Here is a 20,865-nt window from a genome sequence, read left to right as displayed (position 1 = left end):
CGTCTAGTGCCGGGAGCCCATGCGTCAGCCAAGAGGCGTCGAGTTGCGTCCGAAATTCCTGGGACTTCCCAGGGATCCCCGAGATTCTCCATGCGAGTAGTCGCAATGATCCGTCCAGTAGGAGTGGATGTTGTTGGCCTATCGGGTTCAGTAGAAGGTCCCGGCTGGGCGGTAGAAGAGCAGGGATGTCTATAGCCAGTTCTAGGAGTTGTGGAAACCACGACTGGGTACCCCAGAATGGGGTTAGTAGGACCATTTCCGCCATCTGGCGACGTACCTGGAGTAGCACTCGGGGGATCATGGCAAATGGCGGGAAGGCGTAAAGGCGCGATTCGGGCCATTCCTGTAGGAAAGCGTCCACTGCCTCCGCGGCCGGGTCCGGGCGCCAGCTGTAGAACCTGGGTAGTTGGGTGTTGAGTCTGGAAGCGAATAGGTCTATGGAAAAGGGTCCCCAGAGGGATGAGACAGTGGAGAACACCTCGGTATCCAATTTCCAACCGCTGCTGTCTGCTAGATAGCGTGAGCTCCAATCCGCATGGGTATTGTGAAGGCCAGGAAGGTATTCCGCTTGGACCGTCAGGTTCCTGTCTAGGCAATAGGTCCAGAAATCTTTCGCCAAGCGGGCCAGCACCGCAGAGCGTGTGCCGCCCAGGTGGTTGACATACCGAACCGCTGAAATGTTGTCCATCCGCAGCTTGATGCATGTGCTGGCCGTGCCGTTCGCAAAGCTCTTTATCGCAAAGGAACCAGCCAGTAGTTCTAGGGCATTGATGTGGAGTCGGGACTCTGCGTCTGTCCACCGACCCCCAGTGGTCACCCCGTTGCAGTGTGCGCCCCAGCCGCGGAGACTCGCGTCCGAGTCCACCGTGAACTCCGGCTGGGAGCCGAAGATGGCCTTGCCATTCCAGGCGGATAGGTTGTGGATCCACCAGGTCATCTCGTCTCGGGATTCCGCGTCCAGGGGAACCAAGTCTGCATACGAAGCCCCTTTTTTGAGGTGTGCTATCTTCAGGCGTTGGAGAGCTCGGTAGTGGAGCGGAGCCGGGAACACCGCCTGGATGGACGAGGTCAGTAGTCCAATGATTCGTGCCAGGTGTCGCAACGACAGCTGTTGTCTCGTGAGGGCACGTCGTAGTTCCTTGCGGATGGAGCGTATTTTGGCTGGAGGGAGACTGAGAGACTCTGCTTCTGAGTCGACCGTGAACCCTAGGAACTCCATGTGTCGGGAAGGGGAGAGGCAGGACTTCTCCCCGTTGAGTAGGAAACCCAGTTGACGTAGGAGGTCCATTGTCCATTGAAGGTGTTCTAGGAGGGCTCTCCGATCTTGTGCCATGAGGAGGATATCGTCCAGATAGACTATCAGTCTGACTCCTCGACTGCGTAGCCAGGCCATGGCCGGTCGCATCAACTTGGTGAAGCACCACGGAGCGGATGAGAGTCCGAATGGGAGGCATGTGAAACGCCATGTTTCGCCTTTCCAGAGGAACCTTAGTAGGTCTCTGGATGACTCGGCCACCGGGACAGTCAGGTAGGCATCTTTGAGATCTAACTTTGCCATCCAATCTCCGCGGAGGAGAAGGTCCCGCAGGAGGTAGATCCCCTCCATTTTGAAGTGGCGGTAGCGCACTATGGAATTCAGGGCCCGAAGGTTTATAACTGGGCGCATCTGGCCGCCTTTCTTTTCTACGAGGAAGATGTTGCTTATAACCCCAGAATGTGCCAGCGGGGCACGTTCTATCGCTCCCTTCGTGTGGAGTGACAACAGTTCCTCGTCTATTACGGCGCGGTCTGCCTTCGAAAGTACCATAGGGTGAGGGGAAGGAATGTGGCCCGGGGTATCTACCAATTCTATGTGGAACCTCTTTACAGTGTTCAAAACCCAGGGATCTGAGGTGATTTCTAACCAGGCATGGAAAAAATGACGGAGTCTGCCCCCTACACAGATATTGGAAAAAACACAAGGTATGTGTGGTCTTACCTTAAGGGCGTCTGGAACCGGGGTTCCCTCTGAAGCTTCTGGAGCGCCATGGTCTTCCACGAGATGGGAAGAAGGGAGACTGGTGTCTTGTGTTCTGATACGGTGGCCTCTGGGTATAAGAGCCTCGTCCCGATCCTCGGGAGTTAAAATTAGACCGGCCGGACAGACGGCTCCTGAATCTGCCGGCCCTGGAAGAGACCCGTCCTTGAAACACCCTCCTCATGGAGGACTGGGCCTTGTCTAGGGCTGTGAAAGCACCAACGAAGCGCCCCAAATCCTTAATAAAGGAGTCTCCAAATAGCTGGCCCTGAGCCTCTTTACCTGCCTCAGTGAGGGCGAGGTTGGCCAATTTGGGCTCGATTTTAAAGAGGATGGCTTTACGCCGTTTTATAGACAGGGAAGTGTTTACGCTACCGGCTATGCAGATAGCCCTCTGCACCCAACCACGGAGTTCCTCCGGGTCGACCTGTCTGTTCTCTGTTCTAGCTATCTCGGCCATGTCGAATAATTTAGCCAGGGGGCCAAAAATGTCCAGGTGTTTGTCCTGGCATGACTTTAACGCAGATTCCAGGCCCTTACGGGGATTCCAACCCATCTTGGCCAGAAACTGCGTCATTTTAGGGTCTACAATGGGTGTCTCGCAGACTTTGTTAGGGATAAGGGGTCTAGGACATTCCGCCCTGAGCTTATTGCGCTCCGTCTTGCTAAGGGGGCGCCTAACACAGTTCTCAAGGTATTTCGCCACATGGGCGGCTGGGAGCCATTCTGCTGACCTCGGGTGATTGAGAGCATCCGGGTCAAACATAGGTTCCCCAACCGGGTCTAAGAGGGTCGAACCCGCGGTAGCGGGAGAGTCACTGATTACCAATCCTGGTAGGGTAGGGGCAAAGGGGTCAGTGTCCTGCCCGTCAGACTCGTTCTTGGAGTCATCCCCGGACTCATCCATAGCCTCCTCACAAGACCCGATTTCTGAGTCGGAGTCGCTCTCTGTAAGTGCTCTGGCACATTTCCAGTGCCGCGCCCGTTCTGCCTGGCGCGGAAAGGCTCTTTTGCGTGATATAGGCACGCTATCTTTGGTGGATATTTTAACACCAGTCTTAGTGGTTCTGGAGGCGGGCGGGGTCAGGTGCTTAGATTTGGCCTTAGCCTTTCTAGGGTTGTCCCCTGGGTTGTTCTCTGAGGAACGAGATAAGCGTGTAGGCATGGTAGGTGCCTCTGCGGGTATAGATTGTGCCAATAAAGCCTGAGATATAGACTGGGACAAGGCTGAGGACATTGAGCCCATGGCGGCCATGATGGCGTCTGTAACTGAGCGTTGCAGCGCCATGGCCTGGGCATCATCCGGCACAGACATAGGGTCACCCGCAGAAGAAGGGGGACCAGAGCTGGCAGAGTTAGGGCCAGCCAGCGCCTGGGGAATATCCCTATCCTCAGGGGAGAGAGGGGAGACAGGTCCCTTAGGTTTAGGCATAATAATAGTTATATTGAGTAATGTCAAACTCAAAACAATATTTCCCTATATAGGCAAATATATATAGTGTATATAGGGATACAAGTGAAAAATATATATATTCTGTGGTAAAAGAAATAGAGCTGCTAACAATGTGGAGGATGCACTAGCAGGAGTTAATCACCCCAGGCTAGGCAGAGATAACAGGGAAAAAGGAGGGAGCTCACCAGGGTCCAGACCGGCAGATAAGGAGAACGGAGGGAAAAAGAGCGCCAAAGTGACTGATAGAAAATGGCTGCGGGGGGAACACATAAAGCAGGTGAATCCAGCATTCGAATGAAAAATTCGAATGCAGCAATAGGAGAATAGGCAGGCAGACTGGTTCACATCAAACAGGTGAATCCAGCATTCGAATGAAAAATTTGAATGCAGCAATAGGAGAATAGGCAGGCAGACTGGTTCACATCAAACAGGTGAATCCGGCATTCGAATGAAAAATTCGAATGCAGCAATAGGAGAATAGGCAGGCAGACCGGTTCACATCAAACAGGTGAATGCAGCGTTCACATGAAAAATTCGAACAAAGTAATAGGAGAGAAGACAGGCAGACCGGCAGAGTAATGGAGGGAAAGTTTAGCGCGATACCAAGGGAATCAGAGAAGGTAGAGCAGGATAAAGCCGGACAGGGAAGGTCTGGGACCCTGGGCTCAAACAAGGTATACAACAGAAGGTCAAATAAATACAAAATACAATCATACATTAACCAGTGAATGGTACAAAATGTCAGCAGAGAAAAATAATTTGTGAGGTACTTATCTGTCTGGTAGCAGCAAAGAAAGAGGAATTGGAGGAGGAGGTGCTGCCTATTATACTGGGACTGGATATGGGAGTGTCCTATCTCTATGGTTACTGTTTTTTCTTACTGTTAATATACTTTGCTGCTATTGGTGGACAGTAAAGAAAGGGTTAAGCAATATGAGCCTCCGTGTCTTGACATAAAATCGCAACGTTGTTGCCCAAAGTGCTTCACAGTTACATTAAAACATACATTTATAAAAACATTAGCAGGTGTACAAATGGCCCTGTCTATGACATCACTTGCTGCTGCAGCCTGGCACAGGTCAGAGTATTTTGGCGGTTGCCATTTTCAAACGGTCGTATTTGAAAAACTATAAATCCTACAGCGAAGAGCTTTATATTGTGAGAATCACAAGACCCAGACCTACATTTTGATGCAAATGTCTCTGAAATGTTAACAATGAAGGCACAGTCGTAGTTTAGAAATTGCCCTTCAAATTTGAGCTGGCTAGAGTGGAGTTTCAATGAATGTCAATGGACGGCGTGAGTTGCAAACAAATGGTCATATTGTGAAAACTATCAGGACTACGGCTTAGTGGCAGCAGGGATAGCTGAACGTTTTGATATAAGATTTGTGTAGGTGGGCTTGAAAATGAGGGAGTGGTGGCAGTTTAGAAATCATGTCCTGATTTTTCAGCTTTTGTCAGCTCCCACTCTAGTTTTGAACATTTCGCCATTCATTCCTATGGGACCAATTTCACCACAAAAACAACGATATTTCGTGAACCATTCGGCGAAACGTTCCACAAAGTAATAGCACACCAATCGGGAACAATCTGCACGTTTCGGTATATTACTGTCTATGTAGTGTAAAAACTGTGGAAGGAGTTAGGGTGGTAAATTTGGCTATAATAATAATAATAATAATATATATGTGAGATAACATAGCAGGCAGCACTCTGAACCTGCCTGCAAGGGTAAATTTCCACGTCACCTCCCTAGCTTCTGAGCTCCCTTTCTACCGCTCTCCTTTTTCACTGAGCCTGATCGGACAATCAAATGCAATGAGAAGCATTTGTTTGGAACTCAGAGGTGAAAAGAGTGATGTGGAAGGCAGTGAAGGCAGCTTCACCTGGCACTGGATTCAAGTTAACTTAAGTGTTATTTAATAGCTATTTAAAGGGACATGCATCACTTTGAGACAACTGTCTCATTCAACAGAACTCCAGGATGTTGACACAAACAAGAATGGAAAGAATGAGTAAGATGTGAAATGTCTTTTCGGGACAGAGTTCAAGCATACCTCCAAACAAATTTAGGATATGTAATGTATAAAGTCGCAACTCATACCCCAGTACTGTCCATGGGTACAAGTAAAAAGCCGAAGGTACAACACATCCAAGAAACTGGAAGATTTAAAGCGGCACTGTGATGGCCGAATCCAGTTTTTTTTTTTTACCCCCTTCCCGACTCCACTACATCTAATTGCCCCCCAAGTCACCCCCAAATGCCCCTAAGTCCTCCATATTACCTAGTTTTGCATCTTTATTTTCTGCCCAGAACTAGTTCCTGGGCACCGCCATCTTTGTGTGTATAGATGAAGTCCCTGTGGGACATGTCATGTGCCCACACTAGATAGCGCTGTCAAATTCCCACGCATGCCCAGTTAAACACTTGGGCATTCGCTACGGGAATTTTGTCCATTCGTTCGTCAGAATTTTCAATTAGGTCCCCCACCCGCCACTCATGGGTGGGGGCTGGGGGAAGGACAATAGGTCCCCCCTCCATTTTCATTAAGGGCCCCCACCTGTTGCTCAGGGCCGGGGGCCTGGGGGAGGACAATAGGTTTACCCCCTTCCCCATTTTCATTTAGGGCCCCGACCCGCCGCTCATGGGTGTGGGGCTGGCGGGAGGATAATAGGTCACATCCCCATTTCATTTAGGGCCCCCACCTGCGGCTCATGGGTGGGGGCCAAGTAGACCCTATGTCCCCTGTTTAGTTGAATAGCCCCCACTTCCTGGGCTCTGGGCGGACACTGTGTCCCCCAGGCTAGTTAAGAGATGCCCCACCATGGGGCCATTTATGGGGGGGGGGGGTATTTATTTTTTTACATCAGTGAGCAGCCACAGTGAGCTCAGCTGAAGACCGGGAGATGATCCAGTGAATAGTTTACTGTAATGTACTGGGCTTGCTTACAGTGGTAGGAGTGATTGATGTTAGCAATCACACTTCTATCAGTAACAGCACTGTGCATGCTGGGATCTCACTGATTCCAGCATGTACGTGCTGCCGGAGAGTGATAGAAATGTGATGTTCAGTTGATGCCAGTTTTGTGTAGAAATTGTTACTTTTCCAAAACTTTAAATGTAAAGAATATTGGTGACAAATAATCAGCATTTGCTCTGGAAAAATTATATCGGTAGATCCCTAGTTCTTAGAATAACTCTTTAAATACTACTGCTATTACACTCTTGTATTAGAATGTTTTTAATGCAGAAAATAAAATACACTTAAAAACAGAACAGGTGAAAAATGATTTAAAAAAAAAAAATGTATTTTAGATTAATGCAAGCAAAATTGTACTTGAATTGTGTTTATCTGTGACTAAATTTTAAAGGGACACTATAGTCACCAGAACAACTACAGCTTATTGAATTTGTTCTGGTGAGTAGAATCATTACCTTCGGGCTTTTTGCTGTAAACACTGTATTTTCAGAGAAAATGCAGTGTTTACATTACAGCCTACTGATAACTTCACTGGCCACTCCTCAGATAGCTGTTAGAGATCCTTCCTGGGTCATGGCTGCCTAAAATGCATCCAAACATTCAGTATCTCCCTCTGCATGCAGACACTGAACTTTCCTCATAGAGATTAATTGATTCAATTAATCTCTATGAGATGATGCTGATTGGCCAGGGCTGTGTTTGAATTGTGCTGGCTTTGCCCCTGATCAGCCTCCTTGTCAGTCTCAGCCAATCCTATGGGGAAGCATTGTGATTGGATCAGGCTACCACTTCTGATGATGTGAGCAGACAGCTTGTTTTTCTGAGGCAAACAGCATGCAGATCTACAGCTTCAGGCTAGATGATGTTTTCAACACTATAGGGTCAGGAATACATGTTTGTCTTCCTGATCCTATAGTGATCATTTAAGCTTTTTAGAGGAAGGTGCTCATCAACCTTTTGTTCCTGTAATATTTTGTAATTGTCTCATTTATTGCTAAATTTCCCACTTTATAACATTGTAAAACGCTGTGGAATAAGTTAATGCAATATGAATTCCAATACTACACCTACTAATTATAATACAGCATCCGCGCACCATAATATTCAGCCAGTGCCAGAGTTCTCTTATTACATGCCTTTACTAGTAAAGCATTGTTTACAGGACCTTTGAAATGGAAAATGTATCCTGAAGCAAATTCAAACCCCATTAAAATTAAGAGCTGGCCCTGAAATCTTCAGGGACAGATGAGAAAATCCCATTTGAAATATATAAAAAAATTATCCTCTTAGCAGCTTGGTATTTTCAGTCAATCAGAAGATGGGTACAATTAAAATCATTGACAGTAGTTGGTGGGGCCTGGCCATTATAGCGATCTTGCAGTCTGGTGCACGTTGGGCGGGAGCAGCGGCCGACAGTCTGCACCAGTGTACACACTACTGGATACGGAGACCTGCAGTGTACCTCCTTGATGCAGAACTATGCTTTATCCATGGCGGGCATTGGATCAAGCGAGCTTGGGAGCGGGAAGACCTTGGCTACACGCCTGTCTCCAGTTTACTATAGCTGGCTGGGTGACTTATCTGTCCTAATGTCTACTCCTTTTCCTGTCTCGTTTTTTCTGCTATTATGCCCTGTGCTCCTTATACCACTCATCTTAATTGTCATCTCACACCATTGGGACCTCCTAGGGGAATTTATTTAGATGTATTATTGCCATTTATATAGTGCCAATAGATTCCGTAGCGCTTTACAATAGATTTGCCTCGTCTTCACTCTTGTTCCCACTCCGTTTAAAATCGTGCTCACATTGAATGCGTATTGCATGTTATTTTTGTGTTTGGAGACTTGCTCATTTTGCACTATGCACCTCTTGCTTTTCTTTCCTAATATTATAAAATGTGCTGAGCTATCCATACACTCCAATGCCCGAACAAAGCATTTTATTATAATTTCCACAGTGTATACTATATTGTACATCCTGTGTTAAGCTTATGCACAAAAAAATAAAAAGTGTGTGTGTGTGTGTGTATATATATATATATATATATATATATATATATATATATATATATATATATATATATATATATATATAAAAACATTGTTTGTAACCCATAATTTTCAAGTGAGATTAAACACAATTTTGTCCTGACTTTATTTTCATGGGTCAACATTAATTGAAGCAGAGAATTATATTTCCTAGGACACCAATAAGTTGCCGTGATATTTGCTCACTGTAGAAGAACTCCCGTATATACTCGAGTATAAGACGAGTTTTTCAGCACATTTGTTGTGCTGAAAAACTCCCACTCGTCTTATACTCGAGTTAATGTCTGTATTATGGCAACTTACATTGCCATAATACAGACAAGGGGCTGTTGGGGGCTGGCAGCGAGCTGTTACTTACCTTTCCTGCAGCTCCTGTCAGCTCCCTCCTCTCACCTCCGGTCCGGTCAGCTCCCTACTGCAAGTCTCGCAAGAGCCGCGGGGTCACGCTCCGCGCGGCACTCACACCGCGAGACTTGCTGACAGGGGAGCTGACCGGACCGGAGGAGAAGGGAGCTGACAGGAGCTGCAGGAAAGGTAAGTAACAGCTCGCTGCCAGCCCCCCTCCTACACAGCCCATCCACTGGACCACCAGGGAATGAGAGCCCCCCTCCCTGGCCAACTAACAAGCAGGGAGGGGGGACGAAAAAATATAAATACAAATGTAAATTATAATAAAATAAAAATAATATATTAATAATATAAAAAAAATTAATAATAATATAAAAATAAAATATAATATATAAAAAAAAATAATATTAAAATAATTATAATAATTAAAAAAAATAATAAAAATGCCCACCCCCCCACCAAGGCTCTGCATCACACAGACACACTGCACTCATACACACACACACACTACATTCATACACACACACACACACTACATTCATACACACACACACACACACACACTACATTCATACACACACACTGCATTCATACACACACACTACACACACTGCATTATATACACACACTACATTCATACACACACTGCACTCATACACACACACACACTGCACTCATACACACACACACTGCACTAATACACACACTGTAAATAAATATTCAATTAATATAATTTTTGGGGGATATAATTTTATTTAGAAATTTACCAGTAGCTGCTGCATTTCCCACCCTAGTCTTATACTCGAGTCAATACGTTTTCCCAGTTTTTTGGGGTAAAATTAGGAGTTTCGACTTATATACGAGTCGACTTATACTCTAGTATATACGGTACTTTTCTCTCTGTCGTGGAGACCCCATTGGCTCTCTGATGGGTTCAATGTAGGTGTTTTGTAGGATTCATTTTGTCAAGAAGGCTTTCATTGTTATACGTAATAGGAAAGCAATGGCAGGCAAAGCCTCGCAGGACCTGATAACCAGTTACACAAGATGAGACACGCAGGTCTCAAACATCTCTGGTCATTAGGATACATGGAGGTGGAGAAATGCAGTGATGAGATCTATACTTCAATGGCACTTCCATTAAGTATAAACATTTCCTGAAACTATGCTTATGGATCTATCTGAGACTGTCCAGTCTCCAGTGCATCATATACTTTATAAAACTGTAGTTGGAAATATATTCTATCACACAAGTAGAAAAATGATCTGCATTGTCAGAGCAGATCCTAGTTCTTAATATCAATTAATGTGAATCAGGTAGTAAAATAATAACCTAAAATAGAGTGACATTTTGCAGGATGTATTTTAGCTCACTAATGTCTTAGAAAATGAGAATGTTGAGGTGTAAAAATATACCCGTTTCACAACTTTCACATATTTGTTTGAACTGAAATGCTGTTTTCTGTAAGCTGAAATGTAAACTAAAGTACGGTCTCTTTGAAAGCACAAGAATACCTATTGCCACCTTGTGGTGAAAAAGCTTACTACGCCCCAGAAAATTGCAACTTACACACTATTAGGATTGGCATGATGTTTTGTGGTGGAGAGGCTGTAAAAGTGCAGTAATATAAAAATATTATCTGCATGTTTACAACTACCCCAAACAACTACTTTTCAGAAAGAGTAGCCCATTAGCTGCAGTCAAATGTTAGGTTCGGAGTGTGAGACTTAACATAAACTCAGGTGGCAGTCTTCTTTATTTATTCATAAAGGTTCTATTGTAATGAGAAAACAAATGTCTGTTTTATTGTATTTTGAACCCCTGCCTGTTTAGCTAATCTGGGCCTAAGTTTCTATTTGACTTGCTCCATTTGAGTGGGTGTGATACAGTATTATCCTGTTGTAACTCATTGAGATGGATCACTGCCACGTTCTGGGTGAAAACTGAAGACATAAAGGTAGAAATCTGTATTCCTAACACTAAAGTGTCCCTCTACCTTTGTAGCCCCTTCAGTCCCTTCCATGAAAGGGTCAAACAACTCTTTAAACACTTACGTGATTCCAGTGCCGACATCCTTTGGCGCTAGGTAGGTCTCCTCCTCCTTTGACATCAGACAATCTGGGGAGCCGAATGCACAAAACACGACAGGACGTCCAGTTTTGCTTCACAGATTTAAACGCCATGTAAATGCAGGAAGCAGCTCTAATGGCTGTTTGAGAGACTGCTGTGTTTTTACATTTTTGAAACTGAAATATTTCATATTACAGGGCAAAGGGGAAAAAGTCACTGCACCCACACCACTTCAATAATATGAAGTGGTCTGGGTGTCTATTGTGTCCCTTTAATGAAACCTCAGTGCTTAATGCAACATGATATAAATGTTATTAACTTTTATCTTTTATATAGAGGAAACGATCTGGAGAGGGGCTGTGTACGCTTTTTCCTGATGAGCAACAGCATGGTGGAAGAAAATCCATGGCAGGAGCACCACCAGAGCCATCCTCTCTCCACAAAGCCTGGGAGAGATGTGGAGAAGGATTTGATGGCTTCAAAGCAGAGAAGGTAACATTGCTCAGTTTGTCAGCTTTTCAAAAAGAAAGGTGCAGACTTTTATATCATAGGTGCGCAATGGGTTTACTACCATACTGAGTTATACTGACTAAATGATTGTACATGTATAGTGTCAGTGCCTTTTAAATTAATATAAGAGATACTATATTACCATACACAAACAGTGTAACTATAAATAACAGTTACAGCAACTTATCAGTAATAGAAATATCTATACCAAAATAAGGCAGCAATTCAGATAGTCCACCTTATATTACTAATCATATATCATTCAAAGATGTCTTCTTGGGAGTGGGAGACTGTTTCAGTAACTTAAGATTGTTGGACTGGTAGAGGGGTCTGACAGCCAGGCCGAACGGACGCACATCACATCGGCTCCTAAACAATACCTGCAAAGTGGCTCAAATTCACTGCTTTATAGCCCCTTCAGGCTTATAATCGACACCTGGAGACACCTTCTATGTGTACAAGTAGCAAAACGAGACTTGGCGCTAACTCGCGTCCACCGACGGATGACACTTGGGGCCTGGCGGAGGAGAGGGCCGATCCTCCGTACCTGGCCTGGACAGGCCTACCAAGAGTGTGGATAGAAGATGGAGGAGACAGCGTCAGCGGGATATGGATTCCACAGAGGTACGGACTATCTCGCCTGCCCCATTCATGATCAGCCAGCCCAAGCTGACGCAAGGAGCTGAAGAGACTAGCTCGAAAACACCTGCTTCCCTACAAACTGGTATGGACTTACCCTGACAGCCACAGGCATAGGTTACGATGGCTATTTGCGAGGTGACTCTGGTTGTGTTAGTGTAGTGGCCTGCTGTTTCTTCTTCCTCACAGCACTGCCAGTTAACCACCGTATATGATTCCCCCTCTGCCTTTAGACTGGTTATATATGCCTCCTCACACTTCCTTGGGACTACCAACTCTAGCAATGTGCCACCATAGTCTCTACCCTTTACAATGACCTGCAGGTATGCTTATGTTTGCGTATTTTCTAATATCCAGTCTCAGCATGCCTAGCCAAACTTAAGATGCCATTCATCTTGTTTACTCACTACAGATCTGGGTAGAAAGTGAATGACTGTTAGTCACTGCTGTGGGCCTTACTTTAAGTCTTGCCCTGTTGCTTTTTTTTGTTTTTCTTTAATCGTGCAACTTAATCATTTCAAAACTTCCATGTGTCCAGTCCAGAGCCTAGCTTGATTGTTATATTACACTCATGTCTTTAGCTTGCACTGCTCTTGAATGTTATCACTCGCCTTGTCTATACTGTTGGAGCATAGCGAGAATGCCTGTTAATCTCATGCACGCCAAAAATAAGGAATTATAAAAAAAAAAAAAGTTTTTTTTTAATGATCTAACCATTTGCATAAAATTCAGAGAAAGAAAATCATATATAAGGTAATACTATTTAATTTAAGCATGTTGCATAACAAAAGTAAAAACTCCTACATTAAGATAATGTGAGCATTTTCAGCAAGTCTCACTAAAAAAAGTCTCATGTTTCTTAGCAGATAGGCTTTGAAAACCCTGATACTTATCCAGTGTCTCCGGTCACATGTCTATACTATGTCCCACTGCTGGACGATTCACGGAACGACACCAAGACAAACTACCAGTTTCTTTTATGCAGATTTCACTTACTGAAAGGGCCTTTTCTAAGTTTGAAATTCATGCACAGCTGGATTTATAAAATGTTGTCAGTAAGTAACACGTACTTCTATACCTCACAAATAAGTAAATCGTAACATATAAAAACAACAATCGCTAACACTAAACCTCCTTACCAGGGCTATTTATGGGGCATGCCCCATGCCAAGTCTGCAGAAACTCTGAAATCAGAGCTACAAATTCATGATAGTGAAAGGAGTCATCAAAACCCTATATTGAAGTTATAGGAATCATTCTAAAACAAGCATATCAAAGAAGAACTCAGAATACAGAGTTAATTAGCCATACCCCACAGGGTGTTGTGATGAGGTTTGTTTGGTTTCTGGTTGTCCTAGTGTCTGTAGAGGAGGTGAAGGGCCCTGGGTTGGGAGAGACATCACCAGCTGCTAGAAGATGTAAGCGTTCCATAAAAAACCATAACATGGCATGTGAACTGCACATTTTTTCATTAAAAGTACAGGCTAGATAAGCATGTCTAGGTGTAGGTTAGAAAACAGGCTGGCTATCAAATATAACATTCTATACATGGAGAATAGAGAGATAAGCATAGAATATTGCATGAGCAAGTAGTACGGTCTCGCATTGCACAATTGCACTGATGAGTAAGACAAGTCCCTTGAGCTGTCCACTTCGATCACCCTATGCCAGCCCTGAAGGCTTGATGTGTGTGCCTAGGGTGAAAGCACGAATAAACATCTGCTGAACACCGTTGTGTTGTGAGTCCATCACCGGGATCCAACTGCCAACCCTCCAGCCCCACGTGGAGATGCAGGACCATAGGTGGCCCTCAGAGGCAACAACCTTTAGGCTGTAATGCAGATCTGCTGTAGAGTTTCTGTAGAAAATATGCGAACAGGTAATCCAGGGCCAGCATGAAATCCGGCTCTTGTTCATGAGCCATTGTGCATTTCATATCTGCATTTCATTTAGGCTGTGGAAACCATGTTGCTCAAACCTGATGGGGGAGATTGATGCCGTCACTTGGGCAGAGATAACCATCTGGCCCAATGGAAGGGACTGGGCCATATAGTAGCACGATAGCAGTCGGAAAGCATGAGAGATTGGCTACTTTTACCAATGCACTTCTCCCACCAGGCCACAGACAACCTCCTAATATATGTTTTAAATGAATCTCAATATATATTAATGATCTACATGCAACTTAAACATCCAAAATAAAAAACTGCTGGATAAAAATGAAGACCGTATTGAAGTGTTTCAGTATACCAACTGTGTCCCATGCTTTTCAATTATAAACAGTAAATAAATAATTGATGGCAAAGTGCTCCAAACATAATCTTTTTGTAAGGAAAACATCAAAACAAGACAATTTTTATAAAATCAAACACTTGTCCAACTTCATTTACGTGAAGGCAGATGTTGCTGTACCAACATTCTGGTACCCAACACAATTGTGCAGTTCAGATTACCGTACTTATATATATATATATCATTATATCCCATCTCTTTCCTGTCAGATCTCCTCTTAAATTCTGCCTAATTCCTTCTTACATTTGCCTTCCTCTTTTTATCACCATTTTAGTGAAACCTTCTTTACTTATGTCACCTCCAAATTCCTTCTTCCTGTCTCACATTTGTTCTGTATTCACAAATTGTCCTTCCCTTTCCTTATTCTAGTTTCTATTTTATTTCACTTCACTCCCCTCTTCATTCACTCTTACCAATTCTTCCCATTCCACTTCCTCTTTTCATTCCTCCACATCATATCTATTCGCTTTACCCTCTTTCTTCTCAATTTCCTGTATTTCATCATTCACCCTTCTTTTATACTTTTTGATTATTTAATCTTACCGTCATTCTTGCCCTTCGTCATTTCTTCTCTATCTCTGATGCCATCCTTTTAAGGTAAAGTTAATTTGCAGAGTGCCTGAGATGTAGTGACAGACTGCTGTGTTATAGACCTGTCACTGCTGTAAATATGTGAATACCTTCTTTTACTTTGAGTTTTGTATGGGTTGCTCAAATTAACAGGAGAATATGTTATACTTTTTTATTGATGCATTTGAAAGTACGCTACAGAAGTACGCTACAGAAATACGAAAGAGTTATAGCATATGCTCATGTGACAAGTACACCGTAAATATGCACAGGTTACTAAACTCCTGAATAATGCTGCCTCTTTTTTGTAAATGTAAACGAGCGAAACAAAACGCATCCAAGCGTTAACAAAGTTATACAATTATCAGATAGTCTAGACATGTAGAGAGGAGACTAAATAAGTGGAATATCACTGGGCTAAATGTTTGCTGATCCAACAGTTAATCGATGATGCAGGATCCAAGACTAGTCCTATGACATAGCTATCAGGAGGGCCATACCACTTGTGCTAACCACAAAATAATAAACATAGAAACTAAAAGTTGTGAGTCAACAATGTCACAATATCATAGCATAGGTGACCGGGACCTGTTTAATAGGGATGTTAAATGAAAAAGGAAAATAGCTTTGTCCCAGGGAGGTAATACATGGGGTGTCTGCATCTGAGAATAGCTTATCTGGCCAGCCTGCTTGAGCGACATTCAGCCAATGCCCTGACTGGGCAGGCATCTTCCTCTCAGGTACAGTTCACTCAGATGAGTAGTGTCGTTAGGCGGAGGTGGGTACCTTCCATGCCCCAGGCATGTTCCAGAACCTGCACTCCAGTGCCACGAACTTGGGAGCTCTGTGAGACCAAGTTCCTACTTTCTGTGTGAATACAGAATGTCTGCTTAGGCTGTTTTGGCTGTCGTAGATTGAGCCTCTTCCGCTTGTTTGGCTGGTGCCGTGGGGCTAAGCCCCGTGTAGCTCTAGGCCCAGGTTGGCTTAAATTAAACTTGTGTGTTGGTGGCTTGAATGGCGAGTCGCCTATGGAGGGCCCTTCATGATGCCTTTGTACCCCAGCCAGTACAGCAGTGTACTGCTTTATCTTTTCCTCCAAGGCTGCCCAAAAGCGGTCGAATACTGCCTCCAATCGATCTATAGCGCTGTGATAATGATCTGTGAGGTCTTTACAACAAGTGTTTAGGCCTTGTGGAGTTGGAGCTTTTGCGAGTTGTACACTTATTTTGGCTGAAGACCTGAAAATAGTTTTGTAGTTTGGGCAGAAACCATGGCATGGCAGACTAATTGAATTTTAACCATTTTTTGTTTTGTTAAATGATTACATATTGTTAACTTCACCATGTAGAGAATTCATTTTTTTTTTCTACTTTAGGGAGCAAGAAAGACATTGGCTACACGTCACTTGGCACAATCCTTTGTCTCCAATGACGGTAAATTACATTTAATTTGATGACTTGATTTTGGAAAATGTGGGTCTAACTGGATTAAAACTACTGAGTTGACTCACAGTGGATATGTCCAGTGTTATAAAGGAGACTTGCCTATGTTCTATATTGTATAAAATGTTTGCATTTTAGGCTTTAAGTCCATGAGTCAGTTTATGTGTGACAGGAAATGTCTGTGCGAGAGAGACATAATAATGACTCATATGGGAAAGTTTACATTCTCTAAAAGTGTACAGATCCATAATATATTTTGTCATATTTGTATATTTGATTGAACCACATAGCTGACGTCATTATTTCAACTTACAGTTTGGTGGAAGAGAATGATCTGATCTTATTTTGTTTCATGTTTCTATTTGAATGTTTATAAGTTCTGACCGTGACATAGTGCATTAGGTTAATGTTCCAATTGTAGTACCTGTTTACCTCTCAGGATACCAAGTTGTATTCTCAGCACTATCACCTCAACACTTCAACCTTCTTAAGTCAGTTATATCAATTATCAGCTATATCTACTAATGATATGGTTCAACATACCTTGTGTACTTAGTGTGTTGTGAGGTGTTATGGGAGAAATAGCTGTGTATATAAAGATACAAGTTGTATATCAGGTAAACCACACATCTCTCCAGTATATTCTACTTTTATATGCTTGCTCAAATTTTACACTCATCCTCTGGTTAAAAATGAGTGGAAATTAATGTGGCACTGTCACTTTGCAGGTGTTGCTTTTAAATCAGGGCTTGACAAATTTGCTTTGAATCAAGGAGCCTGCTAAAAAAAATTAGGAGCCAGTTTTTTTTAACCTACAAAGGTTTATTTTCAATGACAAAAATAAAAAATTCAAAGGGACACTATAGTCACCAGGACCACTACAGCTTAATGTAGTGGTTCTTGTGTCTATAAAAAGCCTGCAAGGACAGACTAATGTAAACACTGGCTTTTCAGAAAAAAGGCTGTGTTTACATTGCTGCCTAGTGATACCTCACTAAAGTGCTTCTTATCTCAGTGCAGCACGTACATTCTGCGTCCCCACACCCTGCATGGAGGCGCTGAACATTCCCCATAGAGATGAATTAATTCAGTGCATCTCTATGAGGAGATGCTGATTGGCACAGCATTTTGCAGCACATGCGAAATAGCTTTCCAATTGTTTCCTTTGGGAAAACATTAGAGTGGCTGAGATCATCAAGCTTAATTATCTCAGCCATAGAAGCGGGACCAGCCACGAGGAGACCGACATTGCGTGGGGAAAAAGGTGAGTAAAAACACCATTCCCGTGTGATTGGAGGGGGGCTGGTCACCTAAACACACACACATAACATAACAGACAGGATCTGCTTTCTTGGGTCCGGTGGGCGGACAGGTGCGTGTATTGTAGGCAGGCGTGATCTCCCTGCTCTGCTCCCTCGCATGCTGCTTAGTGATTCCTGGGCCGGAATATGACATCCCTACGCCCCGGCATCACAAATCCCAGGCGCCAGGACAAAATTCCTAGTGCTGGCACCCGGGATTTGTCGAGCCCTATTTTAAATCAATCATTTTGTCCCTCTGTTTCCACTTATTTACTTATTTATGGAAATAGCCATTTGGTTATAGGCAAGAAGAAGTAGGGACTACTTTTTCTAACTTGGTGTGGGATCTTTGGCAATGGGCGCAGTCTAAGCAAAGTTCCATTTCAGTTTCTAAGATTTACCGATGTTTCCACCATAAAAAAACAAAAACACATGCCACTTTAACCCCTTAAGGACACATGACATGTGTGACATGTCATGATTCCCTTTTATTCCAGATGTTTGGTCCTTAAGGGGTTAAAGGAACCATTCAAACGCCATAACCTCTATAACCACTACAGCGCACTGTATGAACTCAATGCAAGTAGTCAAACAGTTTTAGAGCAGTGCTGCTCCTTACCTCTCCTTACTTTACTTCTAGGAGCTTATGTTAGCTCTCCAGAGCTAAGTCTTGCAGTGCAGCATCAGCTGATTGCTCTCAGCCTGTGAGCTAAGTATTGCACTGTTGGCCTTAGCTCTGGCAGAGAGCTTTTAGCTCTCTGACCAAAAGAGAAGGGCAGTGAGTGGGACAAGCCAGACCCCAGGTAAGAAGCTAAAACATTGGAAAATTCTTTGACTACTTACATTGGGGGCTGCCATGGCACTTCTGGCACCATAACCACGGCAGTGAACATGGTGATTAGCACAACACAAGTGTAGCAGTCCACCTCTCTGATCCACAGAAAATATATATACAAATAAAGATATTGAAAAAGTGCACATTTATTGATGTAAAAAGTTATAGAAATGTATGGCATAACATAGTGATTATATTGCTTGGAGTGTTCCTTTGAGCTAGGGTCGAAAGAATTGTAGGTTACCCGCATCTGCATCCAAATGTGGCCACTGCTTATGAAGGAAGCCAGCAGGGGCCCTGGAAGCGCCTGCACCGGAGCCCCTGCTATCGATGTGAACTGCCACATTAGATACCATGTATGACTCCTCCATCATCTGCCAAAGATGAAACCACACCTGTGGAATGGATGGATGGGAGGCAAATTTATTTCAGATTGGAACATTGTCAGGGTTCTTTACTAAACTCAGAATTGTTATGAGCTTTCCTTAACAGATCCAAATTAAGAGAGAAATAAAACCTTTTAAAATATAACTTTAATATTTATCTCTTCCTTTCCTCCAAAACCTTCAGTGTTAGAGAGTTTGAAGGAGCCAGCTGACATAGTGTGGAGTGACAGTGACTTATCAAATGATGGCAGTAAAGAATTCCATTCACAAAATGATGGCTTGGGAAAGTTCATCCGAAGAGTAGGAAAAAATGGCTGTGATGCACTGTCTGTACCTGTTGAGGGTTACAGTGGAGGTTAGTATCTATCCCAAGATCTTTACAAGTTTTGATCTGTAAAAACATAAATGGTAACTTTGTAGAATTGTTAGTAAATGTCTTACTGATATTAATTCATTTTCCTTTGTAGCATTGGCGAAAGTGTACTGAGAATGTTTCTGATCCTTCACTGACGACCTAAGATTAGCAAAACGTGTGTCGGGGTTTGGATAGGGAGGCAGAGATAGTTTCAGTGGGAGATAGCCAGGTTTCAGTCAGAACCAAAAGGAGATGGCATAGCAGTGTATTTCATAGTGTTACAGAGTGTGCATGCTAAAGGGCACGGTAAAAAGAATAGAATGTAGTGGAGTGGCAAAGTATATACAAGAGATTTTCTGTTTTTCTGGTGGACCTGTGAGTAGGGTTATGGAACACATCTCCATCTGTTAAAAGCAAAGGGTAGTCCGAGAAAGAAGGTGGAAAGGAAAAGCTTGCTGAGATGCTTTGTGTGAAGAGTGTTTTTCTTTTTCCCTTTTTACAAAGAGTGCAGATTTTAATAGAACCAGTCAGACAACTGATCCTGTCAATGGAGCTAAACTCAAGAGGCAGGCAAATGGCCAGAGCACCTGTCTTGCAAATACTTCTCAATCAGCTGCATTGGGAAGTCTGTGGCTGGACATCCAAAGAAATCAGGACTAGGACTTTGGTTATCCTCTCTTTCTAATGCAGGTTGCTTTGTAGTTCAGATTACTCCGTACTGTCAGTGACTGAGCTCTGAATATACATTTGATAAGAAAGCCTTTTTGTGGAGTGAGGGGGCATGGCTAATGAGGCAAGCAACAAGCTGCACAACATGTATTTATGTAAAAACTATATAGATTTGAACATGCAAAAAAACCAAACAAACAGCATATTAATGAGTAGTGTTTGTGCCTGGAGGTTCCCTTTAATTCTAAATTCAACCCCTTGAGACTACAAGACCGAGGCCTACAAAAAAAATAAAAAATAAATAGGATTTGCGCTGAATGCTTGTTTAACTGTAATCTAATGGTTTCTCTTCCCATACATGTTATATATTGTTTTTTAAATGACAATTTTTTTTTTTCACTTTGAGGGCTGCATACAGCTCATATTTTATTCTGGGGACAATAAATGTGGCCTTAGATGACAGAGCAGAGCCCCAGGTTTTGAGTGATAGCAGAATATCCCTGGTGTCCTAAAGACATTTAAGCCCGCTCTGTGGAGGACGGAACAGAATGTCCTAATGTTGTGAACGAGTTAAACTTTGCATGGTAAAAAAAAAAACCAAAAAACAGTCGAGCTGCTAGTATGCGAATCCAACTCTCAAGGATGACTATAAACTTAAAATAGGTCAGGACATTTCTCAATGAACACCTCCAAAAAAAGCAGCAACAACCTTGAAATTTCAGATAAAATAAAATACCTTTATTTCTTAGAGCAAAATGGCAACCTCAAAGAACACAGGGGAAAACATATACCAGGATCACTGTCTGTATAATGCATTTCAAGCAATGTGCACTTAATCAGAGGTAAACTCAATGTGAAAACATACAGGTTATAAAGAAAACCAAAGGAAGTGAAAATGTCAGTGCTCACATGTTAAAAAACAAAATTAAGCATTATAACACAAG

At 43.2% G+C, this 20,865-nt stretch overlaps 2 protein-coding genes across 5 annotated transcripts in view; one reads left to right on the top strand and one right to left on the bottom strand.

Annotated features, from left to right (window-relative positions):
* SPIDR (scaffold protein involved in DNA repair) overlaps window positions 1-20,865 on the top strand; it is a 536,808-nt gene that overhangs the window by 4,030 nt on the left and 511,913 nt on the right. For all 4 annotated transcript variants that reach the window (XR_010090743.1, XR_010090744.1, XM_063451403.1 and 1 more), the window contains exons 2-4: window positions 11,259-11,414; window positions 16,309-16,366; window positions 19,082-19,252. Coding sequence is in view for 2 of the 4 variants with exons in the window: in XM_063451403.1 (XP_063307473.1) it covers window positions 11,259-11,414; window positions 16,309-16,366; window positions 19,082-19,252 (385 nt within the window). In the remaining 2 variants the exon portion in view is untranslated. The remainder of the gene's footprint in view (window positions 1-11,258; window positions 11,415-16,308; window positions 16,367-19,081; window positions 19,253-20,865) is intronic.
* The window catches only part of LOC134608542 (ethanolaminephosphotransferase 1-like), a 167,262-nt gene that overhangs the window by 141,501 nt on the left and 4,896 nt on the right, over window positions 1-20,865 (bottom strand). The gene's annotated exons all lie outside the window — the stretch shown is intronic.

Source organism: Pelobates fuscus, chromosome 4 (genome assembly GCF_036172605.1).
Source record: "Pelobates fuscus isolate aPelFus1 chromosome 4, aPelFus1.pri, whole genome shotgun sequence".
Taxonomy (NCBI): Eukaryota; Metazoa; Chordata; class Amphibia; order Anura; family Pelobatidae; genus Pelobates; species Pelobates fuscus.
The sequence above is the reverse complement of the archived record's forward strand: the minus strand, read 5'-3'. Positions and strand labels throughout refer to the sequence as shown.